Source organism: Halichondria panicea, chromosome 3 (genome assembly GCF_963675165.1).
Source record: "Halichondria panicea chromosome 3, odHalPani1.1, whole genome shotgun sequence".
Lineage (NCBI taxonomy): Eukaryota > Metazoa > Porifera > Demospongiae > Suberitida > Halichondriidae > Halichondria > Halichondria panicea.
The window spans coordinates 1,144,337-1,165,130 of record NC_087379.1 but is presented as its reverse complement, the minus strand read 5'-3'; the positions used below and the strand labels follow the sequence as shown (position 1 = coordinate 1,165,130).

At 43.7% G+C, this 20,794-nt stretch overlaps 5 protein-coding genes and 2 pseudogenes across 11 annotated transcripts in view; 3 read left to right on the top strand and 4 right to left on the bottom strand.

The window, feature by feature from the left end:
• Nucleotides 1-1,333: 1,333 nt before the first annotated feature.
• Nucleotides 1,334-2,025, bottom strand: LOC135333374 (CWF19-like protein 1 homolog; annotated as a pseudogene).
• An 85-nt stretch (nt 2,026-2,110) lies between these two features.
• On the top strand, nt 2,111-6,408 carry LOC135333285 (influenza virus NS1A-binding protein homolog). The gene is made up of 3 exons (XM_064528212.1): nt 2,111-2,212; nt 2,390-3,948; nt 5,206-6,408. Exons 2-3 carry the CDS (start codon nt 2,401-2,403, stop codon nt 6,121-6,123), a joined length of 2,466 nt encoding a protein of 821 aa, XP_064384282.1. The 5' UTR covers nt 2,111-2,212; nt 2,390-2,400; the 3' UTR covers nt 6,124-6,408.
• A 10-nt stretch (nt 6,409-6,418) lies between these two features.
• Nucleotides 6,419-9,130, bottom strand: LOC135333358 (CWF19-like protein 1; annotated as a pseudogene).
• An 858-nt stretch (nt 9,131-9,988) lies between these two features.
• On the bottom strand, nt 9,989-13,603 carry LOC135333083 (CWF19-like protein 1). Its single transcript, XM_064528011.1, has 7 exons — nt 13,479-13,603; nt 13,117-13,204; nt 12,935-13,045; nt 11,822-12,022; nt 11,627-11,719; nt 11,206-11,322; nt 9,989-10,807 (listed from the first exon to the last, which is right to left on the bottom strand). The coding sequence occupies exons 1-7, from the start codon at nt 13,601-13,603 to the stop codon at nt 10,583-10,585; spliced, it is 960 nt and encodes a 319-aa protein (XP_064384081.1). The 3' UTR covers nt 9,989-10,582.
• Nucleotides 13,604-13,668: 65 nt separating this feature from the next.
• LOC135333368 (CWF19-like protein 1 homolog) lies at nt 13,669-14,614 on the bottom strand. The gene is made up of 5 exons (XM_064528349.1): nt 14,485-14,614; nt 14,336-14,420; nt 14,191-14,269; nt 14,026-14,133; nt 13,669-13,960 (listed from the first exon to the last, which is right to left on the bottom strand). The coding sequence occupies exons 1-5, from the start codon at nt 14,490-14,492 to the stop codon at nt 13,812-13,814; spliced, it is 429 nt and encodes a 142-aa protein (XP_064384419.1). The 5' UTR covers nt 14,493-14,614; the 3' UTR covers nt 13,669-13,811.
• LOC135333311 (mitogen-activated protein kinase kinase kinase 21-like) overlaps nt 14,540-20,794 on the top strand; it is a 101,566-nt gene continuing 95,311 nt past the window's right edge. For all 7 annotated transcript variants that reach the window (XM_064528270.1, XM_064528271.1, XM_064528273.1 and 4 more), the window contains exons 1-5: nt 14,540-14,671; nt 14,891-16,194; nt 16,873-18,039; nt 18,264-18,406; nt 18,616-18,718. In XM_064528270.1, coding sequence (XP_064384340.1) covers nt 14,902-16,194; nt 16,873-17,796 — 2,217 coding nt within the window. In that variant the 5' untranslated portion in view covers nt 14,540-14,671; nt 14,891-14,901 and the 3' untranslated portion in view covers nt 17,797-18,039; nt 18,264-18,406; nt 18,616-18,718. The remainder of the gene's footprint in view (nt 14,672-14,890; nt 16,195-16,872; nt 18,040-18,263; nt 18,407-18,615; nt 18,719-20,794) is intronic.
• Nucleotides 19,471-20,413, top strand: LOC135333602 (bcl-2-like protein 1). The gene is made up of 2 exons (XM_064528588.1): nt 19,471-20,036; nt 20,128-20,413. The coding sequence occupies exons 1-2, from the start codon at nt 19,563-19,565 to the stop codon at nt 20,281-20,283; spliced, it is 630 nt and encodes a 209-aa protein (XP_064384658.1). The 5' UTR covers nt 19,471-19,562; the 3' UTR covers nt 20,284-20,413.

Sequence of the window (20,794 nt, the reverse complement as noted above, 5' to 3'; positions counted from 1 at the left end):
GAACCAGCACGGCCCCCTGGGCTGGGGAGGGGGTCGTCTCTTTGCAGGGGGTCCTCTGTCCTGTTGTCTCTTCTGTTTGCGATGAGCGGAATCAAGAGCTCTCTGGTCAAAGAAGAAGTTAGGCCCAGCCTCCTCTTGAGACTCCCTCTGCACAGTGTGTGTGGGAGTAGGTACACAATAAACTTTGACCTCTGCAAACATGATGAATATGAACTACAACACAAATGGTGATATCTAGAGATAGGACTCTCAGAGTGCTACATAACGCAAGTGTGTGTTTGGAAAATTGGACAATCTACAAATGTACATGTATATTGGCCCTTCAACGATAGCTAGACATTATGAAGTTTTCTTTACCAAAGATATGACTAGTTCAGTTTAGTGACAGTTGGTGGCAGTGGGTGGTTGCTGAGTCAGCTCTTTCTCGTCCATGGAGCTCATGGGTGTGACAGAGAATGCATACAGGTACTGCAGGTATGAAGATGATGTCATCATTAATAACATGTAATACTAATGGGACTAGAATGATTTCAACTCACTCTTTTCTTTTTGTCTGGATTTCCCACTTGAGCCAAAGCTAAGAACCGTGTCACATGATGTGACTTGCCTTGGAGGATTTTGTGATTCCTTCATGAAATGAAGCACAATACAGTTAGCATCAAAAGTTGTGGAGGTATTACTGTGTAGGGATATAAAGATGAGGACATGTAATATGTACGTATAATTATATTTTAAAGGGTCAAAACTTTACATGTAGTTGTGTTGGTCAAATCATGCACATTCATTTTCTGATATTTAGAAAAACGCCTGTCAATACGTTAAATCGTAATTACATGTATGTAGTGCTAACAGTAGGGTTGGACCGAAAACAGCAAAAATCCCCCCTCTCACCCAAAACTCAGGGACACAGTAATAAAATAAAGAAATAAAGAAATCATCGCTCGTTTCAAAAAAAAATGTTTGAGAATACCAGGCATCTAAACATCAAAATACAGGGATGGTCGTACTATACCTGCACGGTATTCTCTCATAGAAGGTTTGGTGTAGAGCTGCAAAATGGTAGCGTGGCTTGAGACACATGGCCAGTTTACTCAGAGGCTTTGCCCCCACTGCACTCAGGTCCAGTCCGTCCTGCATGACCATAAGGTATTATTAAGGTACTGGTCCATCCTACAATAACTGGGAGCTAGGTCTCACAGGAGCCACTGTGAACTTGTCCACTGCCCCAGGCCAATCAGAGGTGAGGAGAATGTCCACTCCACGGTAGCCCTCTCCACTGCACTGACCCTCCAGCCAGGACACATCAGAGTCAGTGAAATATAGTCGCTAGAGAGAGAAACAAAAACTAGTTCAACAACTTCTCCAGGTGATTGGGAAGAGAACTGACCAATAGATTATCTCCCTTGTCTTGATGCTGATAGGTCCTCTCCTGGTAGCTCCCACTGAGATAGGCCACCCTCAGACCACTGGACGGACTGTACACTCCACGCTGACCTGTAATGGAGTGTGACTCATGTGTGTACTGATAGAGTGGTTAAAAACATGCATACACTGTACCTAGACATGTGACATTGGGGCAAAGCTCTCCTCCATCACGTGACAAGTCTCCATAGAACTGGCCATGCTCAATCCAACACGGGCCAAGGATGAACGTCGGTAGAGGCACTGTGCATGGGGGTGTAATAAATGTCAGAGGATAGGTGATTTAATATCGTTTAATTACCTGTTTCCACCCCCTCCCGATACTTGCTCTACTCCTCCTGGCAGTCAGAGCTAAAGAAAGATCCAACACACAACAGCAGCTACATAAAGGGACAATAAATGCACTGGCACTGCAGTGAGTGTGTGCATCCATTGTATGTAGCTACCTCAAAGTCTTTGTTCTTGGAGAGGATGCTCAGGACTCTGCTAAACAGTTGCTTGAAGTGACCCTCCACATCTCCACACACCAGACTGAGTGAGGGGGAGAAGGAGATCTAGGTGAGTACACTTGCACTAGAGCTAGCTAGCTCCTTACATTTTCATCCTTGACTTGGTTGGTATTCTAAATAATGCACAAAACCTTGCAAGTAGCCACGCTCCCTTTTGCTTGCACAAAGAAGGGGGCGTATCTCGTTCTTGACTTTTTCGTTGTGTTGGCCACTACACATACTGTACAGCTCTCTCTATCTCTCTGTAACTTCACCTCTACCAAGCTTTCTATACAGTACAGGTAAGATCAACTGAATAGCTGTCCTGTAAACCTGAGCCTCACTCTCTGTATGGCTTTGTTTTTCAAGTCTTGGCAATAATTATTATTATTTTAGACGTACATAGTGAAAGGATTCTTTTTTGTTATATATCCAGCTGGATTACCTATTTAATATTGCATGCTTTTCTATTCACACAGTAACGAAGACAATGGCTGTAAATCCACAAGCTTTCGAGCAGTTCACTCTGAGACAAGTTCGCATCACTGAGAATGAGTTTGGACATGGTTCCTATGCTGTTGTCATGGAGCTAGAGTATCGAGGACTGAAATGTGCCGGCAAGAAGCTTTACCGAGTTCTCTACGAGACTGGAATCGGGCATGCAGCACGAAGGTATCTGGAGGAGTGTCACCTGCTCAGTCAAACTAGACACCCCAACATTGTCCAGTTTCTGGGAGTCTGTTTTGAGGAAGGCTCTCAGTTCCCCATCCTAGTCATGGAGTTTCTCCCCACCAACTTGACCAACTGTCTCGAGCGCTACGGTATTCTCCCCGATGAGATCAACTTCTCCATCCTCCACGACGTCTCACTGGGCCTGGTCTACCTCCATGGCCAAACACCAGTCATTGTGCACAGAGACCTCTCAGCCAACAATGTCCTCTTGTCCACCAACATGACGGCCAAGATATCCGATCTAGGGGTTGCTCGAATATTGAACCTGACCCCTCTTCAAGTAAGTCGAATGACAGAGACCCCTGGCACCCCAGCGTACATGCCCCCCGAAGTGATGATTGCCGACCCCCACTACGACACCAGTGTGGATGTGTTCTCCTTTGGGATCATGATGATTCACACCTTCACATCAGAGTGGCCACTACCAAAGATTGGCCAGACACGAATCGATCCTGCTAATCCTGACAGACTGATACCAGTAACGGAAGCTGAACGACGTGAACATTTTCTTCGAAAGATTTCCCCAAACCACCCTCTGATGGACCTCATCATGCGCTGTCTCAGCAACAACCCTCAGCGAAGGCCTAGAGCAGCGGAGATAGTGGGTCGGATGGTGGGTGTGGTACTTGAACACCCTCCCTCCTTTGAGAACAGAGTGGAGATGCTCCAGCGAGTGAGTGCCCTACTGACAGAGAAGAGGGAGCTTGAGGAGGAGGTTGTGAGGAAGGACTCGGCAATCCAGGAGAAAGCAGAAGAGATCAAGGCACTGGCGGAGGAGAAAAAACGACAAGAGGAAGAAAATGAAAATAGTATCGAGCGTATGCAGTTGGTGCACTCTGTGGAAACTGATCAGCTCAAAATCGAAAATGACAACCATGTAACTGAACATAGTGTAGAGATAGAGGATCTCAGAGTTGAATTGGAGCTCAAAGAATCATTGGCTGCCACAAAAGATGCACTGGTGAATTCTAAAGATACTACCATCGCTAGGTTAGAAACTCGATGTAAGCAACTCACTGAAGAGGTGGAGCAACAAATTGCCATCACTCACAACGAGCTTGTATCTAAAGCTACGAAAATAGCTCAACTGGAAACAGATGTCACCAATCTCACTGCACAAGTGGAACAAGAGCAAAGAGTTATTGCTGACAAAGATTTGACCATTGCTGATAAAGTATCAACTATTTTTTCCAAAGATTCGATGCTTGCCTCCAAGGACACATCCCTTCAGAAGAAGGAAACCACCATTCAGAGTTTAAACAACCAACTCACCAAAACCAAGGACTACCTGACCAGCAAACCACAGGTGAGCTCATCAACACTGTACCACTAAGTGCAGTGGCTGGATCGAGCCCCCCCCATATTTCTAAGTAGAGATGACTTATCCAAGCTGTACTATGTAGATAGCCTTACACTTATCCATTAAAAAAACTACAGCCCCCCCCCCCATTGAGAAATTGCTTCCTACGCCACTGCACCTAAACATGACTGTCATATCTCTTATTGTATCACCACTCTAATAGAAGTAAGCACCGTAAGACCTCGATTTAAAGCGACACTTTTTAATAATTACGAAGCCAGAGGTTGAAAATTTATATTGAAGTCCTGGTGTCGCATATTTAGAGGGTCGCATCTAATTGGAGGTAACTTTACAGAGTCTACTTGCCTTGATTTCAGGCCGCTTAAAAACACTGATTTTCCAGTGGGCTACAATCGAGGCTAGGGAGTGGCTACATTTACCTTTACATGTTTAGAATACGACATTAAAAAATAATTGGGTGTCGCATATTTTAGAGGGTCGCTGTAAATCGAGGTCTTTTACGATAACTGTTGAATGTTCCAATTGATCGCCAAGTACATTATGCAGTGCCTAGGTTTAGAATGGAAGTTGTTGTGTATATTAACGTTCCACCAAGGTACCGTATATGCTCGATCAGAGGCCGCTCTTGTATAAAGGCCGCACTCAAATAGTAGCCTCCCTTGCTAGAAAAATGAAACATTTAGTAGCCGCTCTCAAATAGTAGCCTCAGTGAACTTTGGCTCTAGCATTTCTGCACGTGGCAGCCAAAAAAATTATTACTAGCAGCTAGCTACATGTACGTAGCTATGAGTAGCAGCTTGTTAGTGCTTCACAAAGACTTTCTCATGGCAGAGTTCAAGTTTATGCAGGTGAAAACAACTTTTGATGACAAACTAAATTATCTGGAGCTAATAAACGCCGCTCTTGAACAGTGGCCCCTCTTGAATTGTAGCCTCCTCTTCCAGCAAAATGAAACATTTAGTAGCCGCGGCTCCAGATCAAGCATATACGGTATTCTGAAAATTCTGTTTGCGATGCCTCGGCAATAAGAATCAATCGGCTAGCGTATAATCTGTGAATATATTATGTTGCAGTATGATAATCACTATTATATAAATAACCCTCAAATTAGAATAATTTGTGTCCCACAGGATCAATTACTGATAATATTTTTTGTTGCTATGGTAATACATTCCAAATGCTCTTAATTACAAGCTACACAATCATGCAACACACAAGTTATTGACTCTCTGTATTCTCCAGTCCCTACAGGTTCAGTTGTCCTACAGTCAGTGCTCTGAGGCTCCAGTGAAGATGGCTGGTGGGCAAGCGGTAACTATCAATGGCAAGGTCTACTATGGTGGAGGACTCTGTGATGACGATGATGACGAGTACTGTGTCCACTGTTACGATCCGCCACAAGACGTGTGGTCAAATCTGCCCAGACTTCCTGTACGCTATTTTGGTCTAGGAGAGGTCAAAGGTGAACTGGTAACAGTTGGCGGTGTGGATTCATCCAGCTCTGCATCCAACGTGGTACATGAGTTTAATGAAGGAAGGAACTGGAAACGGACGATCCCACCCATGCCCACAGCGAGGAGTTCACCAGCAGTCGTTAGTCTCCCAACACATCTGGTCGTAGCAGGAGGTGTGTTGGACTATGGTCCCTACACTGATAATGTTGAGATCTACAACATCAGCACCTCCCAGTGGAGCGAGACAGATAGACTACCGTATGCTTGTAATGACCAAAGAGGAATTGTCTACAACAACACAGTGTACCTAATGGGGGGATATGACGGCGAGAATCAAAACAAGGTGTGTGCTGCTCAAGTCGACAAGCTCATCTCAGCAGACCGACAGGATGATGGGAGTGCCAACAAAGCCGACTCTGTCTGGAATACAATATCCAACACACCGTCTTACCGGCCCTCCCCTGTAACGATATCCGACACCCTCTTTGCTGTTGGTGGACTGGATAGTGGTAAAGCCACTCAAAGGATCTACGCCTACTCATCCTCGATGGACTCCTGGCTCTACGTTGGTGATCCACCATCTCCTATAGCATACGCTGCCACTGTGTCACTGTCTCCAACAGAGTGCCTTATGATTGGGGGACTGAATAATGGGAAAACACAATCTACCGTGTATAAAATTAGTATCGCAGCAACTATTTTTTGAGTGTTTAGGTATAATTATTAAAAAAAAATAAGTTCTTAAGATTATTCATATTCTGTGATGAATTGGCATGAACAGAAGCATGTTAGTAAGCACGAATTGAACAAGCATGTGCTTATAGTAATTATGATTGTATTCAATATTAATCGGATAGGCTTCAGTAGATTGCAAATTAAAATCATTACCAATTGAACTACATGAGAATTGTACTTGCGTACTGATGGACAACAATTAATTTTGTCACATAATTATTGCTCGTATTATAACGACAGCACAAAACATGACCAAATGCACAAGACCTAGCAACAATACATACAACACACTCTGTGGGATATAAGAAATCATTGTATGGAAATATCTACAAAAGTGAAGGTGAAAGCGAGACTGGACAGTTTTTAATAACGGTAGAATTCAAAGTTCTTCCTCATTTCTAGAATAGCTTTCGTCTCCTCGTCCTTTGTTGCCAGACACGTACGACTTCCAGTAGATCCAATTGGGCAAATTCAGAACGAGAGGAGCAGCCAACACCTCCCTGCAGCCGATATTGCAACCAATAAAAGCATTCAACATGTCATTAATTGGTTTTTAATTACCTTCCAAATTGGAGAGAGAAACGTCCGTACGTATTGTTCCAGGAACTAGAACAGTTTGTGTGTTCACTCGATAGGTATGATGACAGATTTGTGGAAGAGACATTTGCTGAGTGTGCAATAGAAAGGTTAGAGGTGTGCATTGTCGGTGTGACGAGACTCACGGATATGTTCTTACCTACTCACTTGAGAGTGCTGTTTACCTCATGAGCTCACAGTAGTAGAAACATACTATAACCTATATTCAGTGATCTGGTTGTTTGTCTGCGTGAGTTGGTGAGAAAATGGTCTTGTGAACACATTTCCCCCATCATCAAACTCTGCCAGGAAGTATGGGACACCAGTGTACGCAAGCTGTGTGTGTGTGTGTGGGTGAGTGGGAGTAAGGAGGGGTGTGCGTGGGGTGGGTGGGTACGCAAGGTGTGTGTGTGTGTGTGTGTGTGTGTAGCAAAACCAAAGAGAAGTTTTGATCACTAAAAGGCTTAGAGAATGGTACGTAGAACATGGTACAGCTATGATGTGTGTGTGTTACCTCTGAGGGTGGTGTTTCCCTGGGCACAGTCTCAAAGCCACACCCCCATACTCCGCCCATAATCTATGAAGGCTTGTCTCAGAGCATCAGATGGAATCTTGGTCATAGGAATAACCTACAGTGACCACCATTACCATCACACACTAACCATACACAACTATCAGTCAACACATCTACCATACACACACTAACATGTACCGTATTTATACAATGTTTCCACATAATTATGTAAGTTTGCGAATGCTAATAACCTCACAATAAGATTTCAAAGATCTATATAGTTATTGGTACTTGGAATGACATCATGATCATTTTTAGATGGCCTCTTTCTAAAATCATAAAACCGTTGAAATTGAATACACAGAATTCAAGTTATGGCAGCTGAAAGAGTCCCTGAACCATAAAAAGAGAAATCACATTCCTCTGTTTGCCCTCAAAACCTTGTAGCCTAATCTCAACACACCAACCATACAGTATCAATCACATCACATGATAATACGGCCTTGACGGTACTGACCTGTAGTTGAAGATGTTGTGATTTGTAGTTTCTCTGGAAGATGACACACGACTGATCTTTGCTGTTGAAGTACTTCCTCAGAGTACTCTTAAACTTTCCAAGCTCCTCCAAAACCTCCTACAGTAATAGAGCACAGGTCATACAGTGTACATGCATGATATATGGTATAGTGATCTCTGCTTACACAGTGGGCAGACCAACAGTGGCTGTACTAAAGAGGTGGTCTGCTAACACAGGTCCAAACACATGCTATGGAGACTTTGGGGCCCATTAACCTGGCTGTATTATAGAGGGTGGCCTGCTTACAGGCTGACCACTACAGATTGCTAAATAGTACACACAGAGCATGGAAACATACTCTCCACTATACAAACAATGACTATACACACACAGCAGTGGTACACACAGCACATGAACTCACTGGTGGTGCGTCAGTGGAGGCTGCATAGTGACCGATGGGTAGGACCAGCACATGCTCTGGTACCATCCCACCCTTGGATAAAGCCAGGTACGTCTATATAGGGTATACAATACAAACTGTTAGTGGTCTGCTATTTGTGAGCTACATTGTATTTTGTATGTGCAGTATTAGCAAGTACAACACACTCTATCTCACATGATCTCCGATGGAGACCACGAGATGTTTCTCCACTTCCTTGCCCCCCAGACAGAATCAGCACGGCCCCCTGGGCTGGGGAGGGGGTCGTCTCTTTGCAGGGGGTCCTCCGTCCTGTTGTCTATTCTGTTTGCGATGAGCTGAATCAAGAGCCCTCTGGTCAAAGAAGAAGTTAGGCCCAGCCTCCTCTTGAGACTCCCTCTGCACAGTGTGTGGGGTAGGTACACAATAAACTTTGACCTCTGCAAACATGGTGGATTTAAAATATAACACAAAATGAAAGCACCGCAGGTGCTGATGCCTTGGTGGATATGCCAAAGCTATGTACATAAAGCGCTTTTATACACTCAGATCATAATTTATGATGAACATTTTTGCATTAGCAAACTCAAGAGTGGGTAATGATCCACCATGACTGTTGTTAAAAACGATCGATGCCAAAAGTTCAAGTCTAAAATTAATGGCTGCATCAGCAGAGCCTTGCAGCTCTCTTCTCACTCTTGCAGCTACCAATATAACTAGCGTTCTAGTGCAGAGCTAACTACTAAGTAGAGTAGCAACACTCGGTAAACAAGTTTGGCTATGTGCTCTTCTGAAAAGACTGCAATGGCATTCCAAGTATAAGCAAAACTAGGCATAACTCGAGAACGAAGCATTATATTGCAAATCCACGAATTAAAATCCAAGTAAAGATGACTAGAATACGGTGGACCTGAGAGTGCTACTCTTAGTTGGCAGTTGGTAGTTGGTAGTTGGTAGTTGGCAGTTGGTAGTTGGTATATATATAGTTGGTAGTTGGCAGTTGGGAGTTCGTGACCTTTAAACTTCGCAACAAACTAATGCCAGGAATTATTCTGTTTCTCTAAGCCTTGGGGCAAGCCCTACTTAATGTACATTGTATAGTGGACTGGACACACGTTAGTGCTGTCTGAGGCCAGCAAAGACTATACATCTTCTACGCCAGTTAGCAAATGTTGTATAATTATATAGATCTTGCACTGCCTCTAATCTTTTAACCACAACTTTAAATGGCCTCAATAGAATCTAAGTTTTATAAAAGTGCCATGCAAAACCTGTTTCTATATTGCCCCCCCCCCACTCCCTACTGCATGGGATCCGGGAATATAGGTGCATGGGGATTAGACTTGATATTACCTCCCTACCTAGATGTGTACATATAATATGATATTGCCATCTTAGGCCAGCTATAGATATGTATTGGTGCCACCAGTATCATAATTTAAAAGCAGGCTAATTATTGTTGCAAAGTTTAAAAGTTACGAACTGCCAACTACCAACTACGCATTTGAACTATCAAGTATAAACTATCAACTAGGAGTAGCACTCAGGGCCACCGTACTAGAAGCCTATAGAAACTCTTACTTGCACTTGATTCATCCTTGAGCAGCTGTAGCAGTCCACGCACGCACGCACGCACACATCCATCATCAAACTCTGCCAGGAAGTATGGGACACCAGTGTACGCAAGCTGTGTATGTGTGTGTGTGTGGGACACCAGTGTACGCAATCTGTGTGTGTGTGTGGGTGGGTGGGTGGGAGGCCCTCAGAGAGGGTGTGTATGTGTTTGTGTGTGGGTGGGTGGGAGGCCCTCGGGGACGGTGTGTGTGTAGCAAAACTAATAGATTCTGGTAAAGAGAAGTATTGATAACTAAAAGGCTTATAGCCACTATTGTATACGCTTATTAGCATCGATTACAGGCCGCATTAAAATATGGCCTGGTATTGCATGGGTGATAGTGTGCATGCCCTTCAAATTACTCAGAATATGGGTAATCGTACTACGAACGTAAATTATACCATTTACTAAGAATAATGTTCCGTAATACTTTATCTCCATGACTGAGTTCTGTGAAGCTGTGGCTTATGTCATCTATTGCGTTGGTCTAGAAGGCTTGAACACTAATTTTAAGACAGAAGAGGCTCTCATTTACTATATCTAGGATGGTCCTATAGCCGGGTTGTCTTCGCAAGTAGAAGTCAAGAGGCACCATACACTTCCCATAGACTGTACAGATCCAATGTAAGACATCCTGACCATACAACCGTCATAGAGGTAGATGAGAGCCTCTTCTGAATTTAGACTAGTGTGAAAGCCTTCTGAAACAACGCAATACTAAGCTGATGTACATAGATAGAAAATAGATGAGAGAAAGGATTCTGGAGAATAAACTAACGCATGCGCACTATCACCATGCAATAGGTACCAGGCCGTATTTTAATCGGCCTGGAATCGAGGCTATAAAAGGCTTAGAGAATGGTACGTAGAACATGGTACAGCTATGATGTGTGTGTGTTACCTCTGAGGGTGGTGTTTCCCTGGGCACAGTCTCAAGCCACACCCCCATACTCCGCCCATAATCTATGAAGGCTTGTCTCAGAGCATCAGATGGAATCTTGGTCACTGGAATAACCTACAGTGACCACCATTACCATCACACACTAACCATACACAACTATCAGTCAACACATCTACCATACACACACTAACATGTACCGTATTTATACAATGTTTCCACATAATTATGTAAGTTTACGAATGCTAATGGCTTCACAAATAAGATTGCAAAGACCTAAATTGTATGACATCACGATCTTTGCTAGATGGCCTCTTTCTAAAATCATAAAACCGTTGAAATTGAATACACAGAATTCAAGTTATGGCAGCTGAAAGAGTCCCTGAACCATTGAATGATTAAAAAGAGAAATCACATTCCTCTGTTTGCCCTCAAAACCTTGTAGCCTAATCTCAACACACCAACCATACAGTATCAATCACATCACATGATAATACGGCCTTGACGGAACTGACCTGTAGGTGAAGATGCTGTAATTTGTAGTTTCTCTCGAAGATGACACACGACTGATCTTTGCTGTTGAAGTACTTCCTCAGAGCACTCTTAAACTTTCCAAGCTCCTCCAAAACCCCCTACAGTAATAGAGCACAGGTCATACAGTGTACATGCATGATATATGGTATAGTGATCTCTGCTTACACAGTGGGCAGACCAACAGTGGCTGTACTAAAGAGGTGGTCTGCTAACACAGGTCCAAACACATGCTATGGAGACTTTGGGGCCCATTAACCTGGCTGTATTATAGAGGGTGGCCTGCTTACAGGCTGAACACTACAGACTGCTAAATAGTACACACAGAGCATGGAAACATACTCTCCACAATACAAACAATGACTATACACACACAGCAGTGGTACACACAGCACATGAACTCACTGGTGGTGCGTCAGTGGAGGCTGCATAGTGACCGATGGGTAGGACCAGCACATGCTCTGGTACCATCCCACCCTTGGATAAAGCCAGGTACGTCTATATAGGGTATACAATACAAACTGTTAGTGGTCTGCTATTTGTGAGCTACATTGTATTTTGTATGTGCAGTATTAGCAAGTACAACACACTCTATCTCACATGATCTTCGATGGAGACCACGAGATGTTTCTCCACCTCCTTGCCCCCCAGACAGAACCAGCACAGCCCCCTGGGCTGGGAAGGGGGTCGTCTCTTTGCAGGGGGTCCCCCATCCTGTTGTCTCTTCTGTTTGCGATGAGCAGAATCAAGAGCCCTCTGGTCAAAGAAGAAGTTAGGCCCAGCCTCCTCTTGAGACTCCCTCTGCACAGTGTGTGGGAGTAGGTACACAATAAACTTTGACCTCAGCAAACATGGAGGATTTGAACTATAACACAAATGGTGATATCTAGAGATTAGCCTCGATTCCAGGCCGCTCTCAATTGAGAAAGACGGCCTGGTATACATTGTCTGCGCATGCGTCAGTTGCCCCAACATTCTTGGGGATCGAGATATCTTAGTAAATTAGTCAGTATATTGTATATTTTACAATGATGTCATTGCACAAATCACAGCAGTTTTAATAAAATAACACAGCTACTTACAACATTTACGACCTAGACTAGTGACTAGTTTTGTTGTGATGGCTTCTACTTCTGTTCTGCTCTTGCTCAAGCTCTCTCCAAGTGTTGAAAAGTCAGATTTTGTCTTCTTTTGTACTGTGGTAGAGTGGTAGGCGTTTTTCTGTCAGTACCGACCGGCTCTGGCAAATCTACTTGCTTCCAGACACTTGTTTGATGCCATCTCAGTAAGATCAGTGCTCCTCGTATGAGCCTAGAGTTGTGATGGCGATTTCTCTCTCTTGACACTAAATAGTTTTATCAACCACGTGGGTGACCATAGTACAAAAGGTTAATTGATAAATCTGGTGAGAGGGGCTGGGATCGAGGCTATCTAGAGATAGGACTCTCAGAGTGCTACATAACGCAAGTCTTGTTTGGAAAATTTGTATATATTATTGGTCCTTCAACGATAGCTAGACATTATGGGATAATAGTTTTGAAGGTGTGGCTTCCTGCCTCAAATTTCCGGCGCTCTAGGCCAAGGGCAGTCCCACTTGGGTGGTGTTTTGCACCAACCAAGTGGCCCCTTCAACCTTTTAACTGTTACTACTACACTGCAATGTACATGTATATTGGCCCTTCAACGATGGCTATAGACATAAGTTTTCCTTACCAAAGATTTGACTAGTTGAGTGTAGGGACAGTTGGTGGCAGTGGGTGGTTGCTGAGTCAGCTCTTTCTCGTCCATGGAGCTCATGGGTGTGACAGAGAATGCATACAGGTACTGCAGGTATGAAGATGATGTCATCATTAATAACATGTAATACTAATGGGACTAGAATGATTTCAACTCACTCTTTTCTTCTTGTCTGGATTTCCCACTTGAGGCAAAGCTAAGAATCGTGTCACATGATGTGGCTTGCCTTGGAGGATTTTATGATTCCTGCATGAAATGAAGCACAATACAGTTAGCATCAAAAGTTGTGGAGGTATTACTGTGTAGGGATTTAAAGATGAGGATGTACATGTACGTATAATTATAATTAAGTATTTTTGAACGGTCATAACTTTAGTTCCGTTGGTCAAATCATAATTCTGATTTTCTGAGAAAGATACCTTTCAGAATGAATAAAAAATGTATAATTTATTTTCAGCCTGATTTCCTGTTCTAAATTTGGGACTTGAACGAATTCAATACAGGGATGGACGTACTGTACCTGTACGGTATTCTCTCATAGAAGGTTTGGTGTAGAGCTGCAAAATGGTAGCGTGGCTTGAGACACATGGCCAGTTTACTCAGAGGCTTTGCCCCCACTGCACTCAGGTCCAGTCCGTCCTGCATGAGCATAAGGTATTATTAAGGTACTGGTCCATCTTACAATAACTGGGAGCTAGGTCTCACAGGAGCCACTGTGAACTTGTCCACTGCCCCGGGCCAATCAGAGGTGAGGAGAATGTCCACTCCACGGTAGCCCTCTCCACTGCACTCACCCTCCAGCCAGGACACATCAGAGTCAGTGAAATATGGTCGCTAGAGGGAGAAACAAAAACTAGTTCAACAACTTCTCCAGGTGATTGGGAAGAGAACTGACCAATAGATTATCTCCCTTGTCTTGATGCTGATAGGTCCTCCCCTGGTAGCTCCCACTGAGATAGGCCACCCTCAGACCACTGGACGCACTGTACACTCCACGCTGACCTGTAATGGAGTGTGACTCATGTGTGTACTGATATAGAGTGGTTAACAACATGCATACACTGTACCTAGACATGTGACATTGGGGCAAAGCTCTCCTCCATCACGTGACAAGTCTCCATAGAACTGGCCATGCTCAGTCCAACACGGGCCAAGGATGAACGTCGGTAGAGGCACTGTGCATGGGGGTGTAATAAATGTCAGAGGAAGGTGATTTAATATCGTTTAATTACCTGTTTCCACCCCCTCCCGATACTTGCTCCACTCCTCCTGGCAGTCAGAGCTAAACAAAGATCCAACACACAACAGCAGCTACATAAAGGGACAATAAATGCACTGGCACTGCAGTGAGTGTGTGCATCCATTGTATGTAGCTACCTCAAAGTCTTTGTTCTTGGAGAGGATGTTCTGGACTCTGCTAAACAGTTGCTTGAAGTGACCCTCCACATCTCCACACACCAGACTGAGTGAGGGGGAGAAGGAGATCTAGGTGAGTACACTTGCACTAGAGCTAGCTAGCTCCTTACATTTTCATCCTTGACTTGGTGGTATTCTAAATAATGCACAAAACCTTGTACAAGCCACACCTCCTTGTGCTTTGCACAAGTAAACAAAGCATCATTCCTCGTTCTTGACCTTCTCTTTCTGTTGGCCACTACAGCTAGCTCTCTAGCTCCATAACTTCACCTCTATCAAGCTTTCTATACAGTACAGGTAAGATCAACTGAATAGCTTTTATATACATACCATAACTGAATGTGTTCCTGTATTAGCCTGAGCCTGAGTACTGTACTATATAAAGGCTATAGATTCTAGATCTATTACCTTTTTAATATACTTGGCAATGTATCTTACTTTTTTTGTAACTTAATCTTAAATGGCTTCTACAGCTGGATTACCTATTTAATATTGTATGCTTTTCTATTCACACAGTAACGAAGACAATGGCTGTAAATCCACAAGCTTTCGAGCAGTTCACTCTGAGACAAATTCGCATCACTGAGAATGAGTTTGGACGAGGTTCCTACGCTGTTGTCATGGAGCTAGAGTATCGAGGACTGAAATGTGCCGGCAAGAAGCTTTACCGAGTTCTCTACGAGACTGGAATCGGGCATGCAGCACGAAGGTATCTGGAGGAGTGTCGCCTGCTCAGTCAAACTAGGCACCCCAACATTGTCCAGTTTCTGGGAGTCTGTTTTGAGGAAGGCTCTCAGTTCCCCATCCTAGTCATGGAGTTCCTCCCCACCAACTTGACCAGCTGTCTCGAGCGTTACGGTATTCTCCCCGATGAGATCAACTTCTCCATCCTCCATGACGTCTCACTGGGCCTGGTCTACCTCCATGGCCAAACACCAGTCATTGTGCACAGAGACCTCTCAGCCAACAATGTCCTCTTGTCCACCAACATGACGGCCAAGATATCCGATCTAGGGGTTGCTCGAATATTGAACCTGACCCCTCTTCAAGTGAGTCGAATGACAGAGACCCCTGGCACCCCAGCGTACATGCCCCCCGAAGTGATGATTGCCGACCCCCACTACGACACCAGTGTGGATGTGTTCTCCTTTGGGATCATGATGATTCACACCTTCACAGCAGAGTGGCCACTACCAAGTATCGGCCAGACACGAATCGATCCTGCTAATCCTGACAGACTGATACCAGTAACGGAAGCTGAACGACGTGAACATTTTCTTCGAAAGATTTCCCCAGACCACCCTCTGATGGACCTCATCATGCGCTGTCTCAGCAACAACCCTCAGCGAAGGCCTAGAGCAGCGGAGATAGTTGGTCGGATGGTGGGTGTGGTACTTGAACACCCTCCCTCCTTTGAGAACAGAGTGGAGATGCTCCAGCGAGTGAGTGCCCTACTGACAGAGAAGAGGGAGCTTGAGGAGGAGGTTGTGAGGAAGGACTCGGCAATCCAGGAGAAAGCAGGAGAGAACGAGGCACTGGCGGAGGAGAAAAGACGACAAGAGGAAGAAAGTGAAAACACTGTCGAGCGTATGCAGTTGGTGCACTCTGTGGAAACTGATCAGTTGAAATTGGAGAATGAAGATCTTAAAGGTCAACTCGAAGATAAAGAGTCTGTAAATGCTGCCAAAGATTCCACTATTGCTGACAAAGATACAATCATTGCCTCCAAGGACATTTCCCTTCAGAAGAATAAAACCACTATTCAGAGTTTAAACGACCAACTCACCAAAACCAGGGACTACCTGACCAGCAAACCACAGGTGAGCTCATCAACACTGTACCACTAAGTGCACACATCTAAAATATGATACTCTCATATCTCTTATTATATCGCTACCCCAATAGAAGTGCCAAGTCTAAAGCTAATGAATTGATGGTCATGCATGAACAACTGTGTTGTAATGCAGCGTGTAATCCAGGCTATGTGTTCAATTGATTCTACCTTTAGTTAGTACGTCACTTACTTACTGTTCCCATTGTAGTGAGCCACAGGCATATCTCCTATTGCCACCCTAATAGAAGCTAGTGCCAAGTCTAAAGCTTACTGTTATTGAAATCCAAATCATTTTTTTGCGATGCCTCGATAATTAGAATGACAGTTGTTGTGTATTATAGTGTGGCTTGTAATCTATGTGTACAATCTCAGCCTGGAAGCTATCCGTACATGTATGACTATGTGTACAATTAATTCTATAGCTAATTAGCCGTGTACCCAATTGTGATCATTCTGTTACAGTATACTAATCACCACTCCAATATAAGAGCCAAATTAGAATAGTTTGTGTCCCACAGTATCGATACTGGTTTTGTTGCTATGGTAATCTTGTAACATTATCATCTGACGTTAACATGTGGTTAGGGTTATTCAAAATTCCCTTAATTAATAGACAATCATTGATTACATGCAACACAAGTTATTGACTCTCTGTATTCTCCAGTCCCTACAGGTTCAGTTGTCCTACAGTCAGTGCTCTGAGGCTCCAGTGAAGATGTCTAGTGGGCAAGCGGTAACCATCAATGGTAAGGTCTACTATGGTGGAGGAATCTGTGATGACAATGATGACTTGTACTGTGTCCACTGTTACGATCCGCCACAAGACGTCTGGTCAACTCTGCCCAGACTTCCTGTATACTATTTTGGTCTAGGGGAGGTCAAAGGTGAACTGGTAGCAGTTGGCGGTATGGATTCATCCTTCTCTGCATCCAATGTGGTACATGTGTTTAACAAAGGAAGGAACTGGAAACGATCGATCCCACCCATGCCCACAGCGAGGGATTCACCAGCAGTCGTTAGTCTCCCAACACATCTGATCGTAGTAGGAGGTGATATGGACGCTGGTGACTCTGTTATCACTGATATTGTTGAGATCTACAACATCAGCACCTCCCAGTGGAGCGAGACAGACAGACTACCGTATGCTTGTATGGACCAAAGAGGAATTGTCTACAACAACACAGTGTACCTAATGGGAGGATCTAACGACAATAGTCTAAACAAGGTGTGTGCTGCTCAAGTCGACAAGCTCATCTCAGCAGACCGACAGGATGATGGGAGTGCCAACAAAACCGACTCTCTCTGGAATACAATATCCAACACACCGTCTTACCGACCCTCCCCTGTAACGATATCCGACACCCTCTTTGTTGTTGGTGGAAAGGATAGTGGTAAAGCCACTCAAAGGATCTACGCCTACTCATCCTCGATGGACTCCTGGCTCTACGTTGGTGATCTACCATCTCCTATAGCAGACCCTGCCACTGTGTCACTGTCTCCAACACAGTGCCTCGTGATTGGGGGACTGAACAATGGAAAAGAACAATCTACCGTGCATAAAATTAGTATCACAGCAACTATTTCTTGATTATTGTTGTGGATAATAATGTTTTGTATGGCTAAAAGTTAATGTTGAGTGAAAACATAAATAGTGCAACCAGCCCCTCCCCCTTATAGACTATTGCAATGTCAGCATAAAAGACCCTCTTCCAGCAGTTCTCCTGATGAAGACACTAACTGTTCTCCTGGTGTCCTGTGCTCTGTCAGCGTTGTTCTCCAGTGCTGCTGGTCTCCTGGAGGGATTCTACTGTGGCAGAGAGCTGCTATGACGGTCAGTCCCTACACTCACTATTGACAGAGTGTGTGGGGTTGGAGTTGTGGATTATTAGATCTGGCTAGCTAGTTCAATGCATGTACATCATTTTAGAGCTGACTAGAGATGCTGTGATTTGTAGAAACAGGTGTATCAGTATAATTATCTGTATGAGCCGTTTCTACCTATCATCCAGGCCAACACCTGACTAGCTGATAATTATTCTCGTTCCCTACATGCAGTTCTTCAAGTGGACAAAGATGTCACAGCTGTAAGTACGTGGTGGAGCTATTGACTGTGCTCACACACTGTTGCTTGGTTACAGGCTGAGATGAGGAGAGCCTATCGACACCTGGCACTGGAGTACCATCCTGACAAGAACAAGGTAACAGAGGGAGAGTTGGTTAGTCTCAGTAGATATACAGCTAGTCCTAAACCATCACAAAATGCTTTGTAACTTTATCTAATGTAATGGTGCCATAGTAAAGTGAATTGCACAGTGTAGACACATTGTATGTACCCCCTCCCCTCATGAAATGAATACTATACTCTCCATTTCTTTGTGTGCCCCTAATACTTCACTCCCCCCTCCAGGCTTAGGGCTCTAGGGAGAGGTTCCAGCTCATCAGCACGACCTACGAGATACTGAAGGATGAGGAAGAGAGAGCAAACTATGACTACATGCTTGAGAACCCTGGTAGGTGCAGGGCTCACTACCTACTAGTAACTAGAGACAGTTCCCCTGCAATTGGTGATAACTTTACCATGGCTACTCTAATGGCAGTTCTCTGTTTGCCTGTGAACTTTTGTTTACCTTTAGTTTACAATTGAAGTTGAGGGGGGTAGGTTGGTCTACTCACAAGTTTTTATATTTTCAAGCATTAATTTCTGTTCTGGCAGTGGTTGATACAGTAAACCTATGCTGCGGAGTACAAGGAGGAGAGGAAAGAAAGACGGCGCTGCTAGACAATGCCAAGTACAAGAAGTACAAGTGAGTGAGTAAATGTGTGAGAGTGAGGCCAGTGAAAGAGGCTAGACGATACCAAGTACAGTGAGTAAGTGATTAATAAAGTCACCATGATTACAATACCCCACCCTCACAGGAGATACATGAGAGCACTGGTCAGAAAAGAGTCACCACAAACTGTTAGGGACAATAACATTTTGTATGAAAGCATATTTATCATTTTTTGCTTCGGTTTTATTGAAAGGAATTTTGCAGTAATAATTTTGTGTTTGTAAAAAAAAAAACAATTTTATTTTGCATGCAATTAAGGCGCATGCGCACAGAGCCTGCACAGGCTGTGCAAAGCAATTTCAAGCACATTCCTTAGTGGTAGATTTAATTATATTCATATTTCGGAGCAGCCAATCAGAGAAGCACGGGGACGCATGTTGAGAAAACCACAAATTCCTTGGTTATGGGTGTACTATATAAGGAGGGCTCTTTGTATTAGTTGTATTATCCCGACCAACCAACTTCCGCTCCAATCAACTCTATCCTCCACTCTCTCCAGTCTCCACTCAAGTCTCCTTCAACTATGGCCCATTCAAGAGATGACCTTCACCAAATCAAAACCCAAAGCAGTGCCGTCAGCCATCACCTTGTGGATTTTATGCTGAAAGAAGACGGGATACAACTGAAATGCAACTACAGCCAAGCCAAGCTTATGAGGGGTCTCCTTGAGAAGGATAAAGGCTTTAAAGATGGGATTTCGACGCTGGAAACTTGCTGTAAAGACTTGAAACTGAAGTATCAACAAGAAATTGAGGGCCGAGTGAAGACGCTGGACATATCTCACCAACAACTCTATGCTGAGTATCAAGACTCTTGTTCCAGGCTCATGGTAGACGACATCAAGTGGGGCAAGATTGCAGTGCTGCTGTTCTTCACGAGCGTACTAGCGAAACGATTGTATGAAGAGAACAAGACTCCCTTGATAGACAGTATCGTTGGATGGCAGACAACATTTCTTCACTACTTCACTCAGTGGATTCTCGAGCATGGCGGTTGGGTAAGAGATTGTTGTGTAGATTAAGTATTTGACTACTGTATTTCACTGCATGTTTTTTATTTTTTGTTGACTTTTATTTCTCCACATCCAGGGTGCCATCAAGGGAGCAGTGAGTATTGATGCCTCTGAGAAAGCCAAAGAGAGAACTGAAAACCAGAGAGCTGAGAACCGCCGCCCTACTAGCTGGCTCACAGTGGCTGCAATCAGCTTAGGAGTTGCCCTAGTAGGAGCTCTCACATTCAAATAGAACACTTTTGCTGAATCACTTAATTCGGACCGACCTCACTCAATCTCTCCTTCACAATCACTTAGTAGTTTTATTTTTACAATTTTCTTTTAATAGCAAATGTTTTTAAAAAAGTTTGTTATAATTATTATCATATCCATTCATTAAGGATTGCTATGGTTACATGTATATATTATATAGTGTCCCTCATGCATCCCTCGGGCTTGCATTATATGATAATTATTATAGAGTTGAGTATACGTTGAAAAACACGTATAGTTATAGCCAGCTGCAGCTGTATAGTATATCAGTCGATCGATCGCGAACTGCTTATGATGAATCTTGCACACACGTACGCATTAATTAATTATTATACATGCAACTTGCAAATGAGACATTAACAAACATAATTATTATTGAATGTTTAATAGTTATACATAAAATTAGATTATCGGATTCTAAAGATAATCGCTACGACAAAAACATTGCTCTTTCACACAAGAATAAATAGAGTACACTACTAATGTTTTTT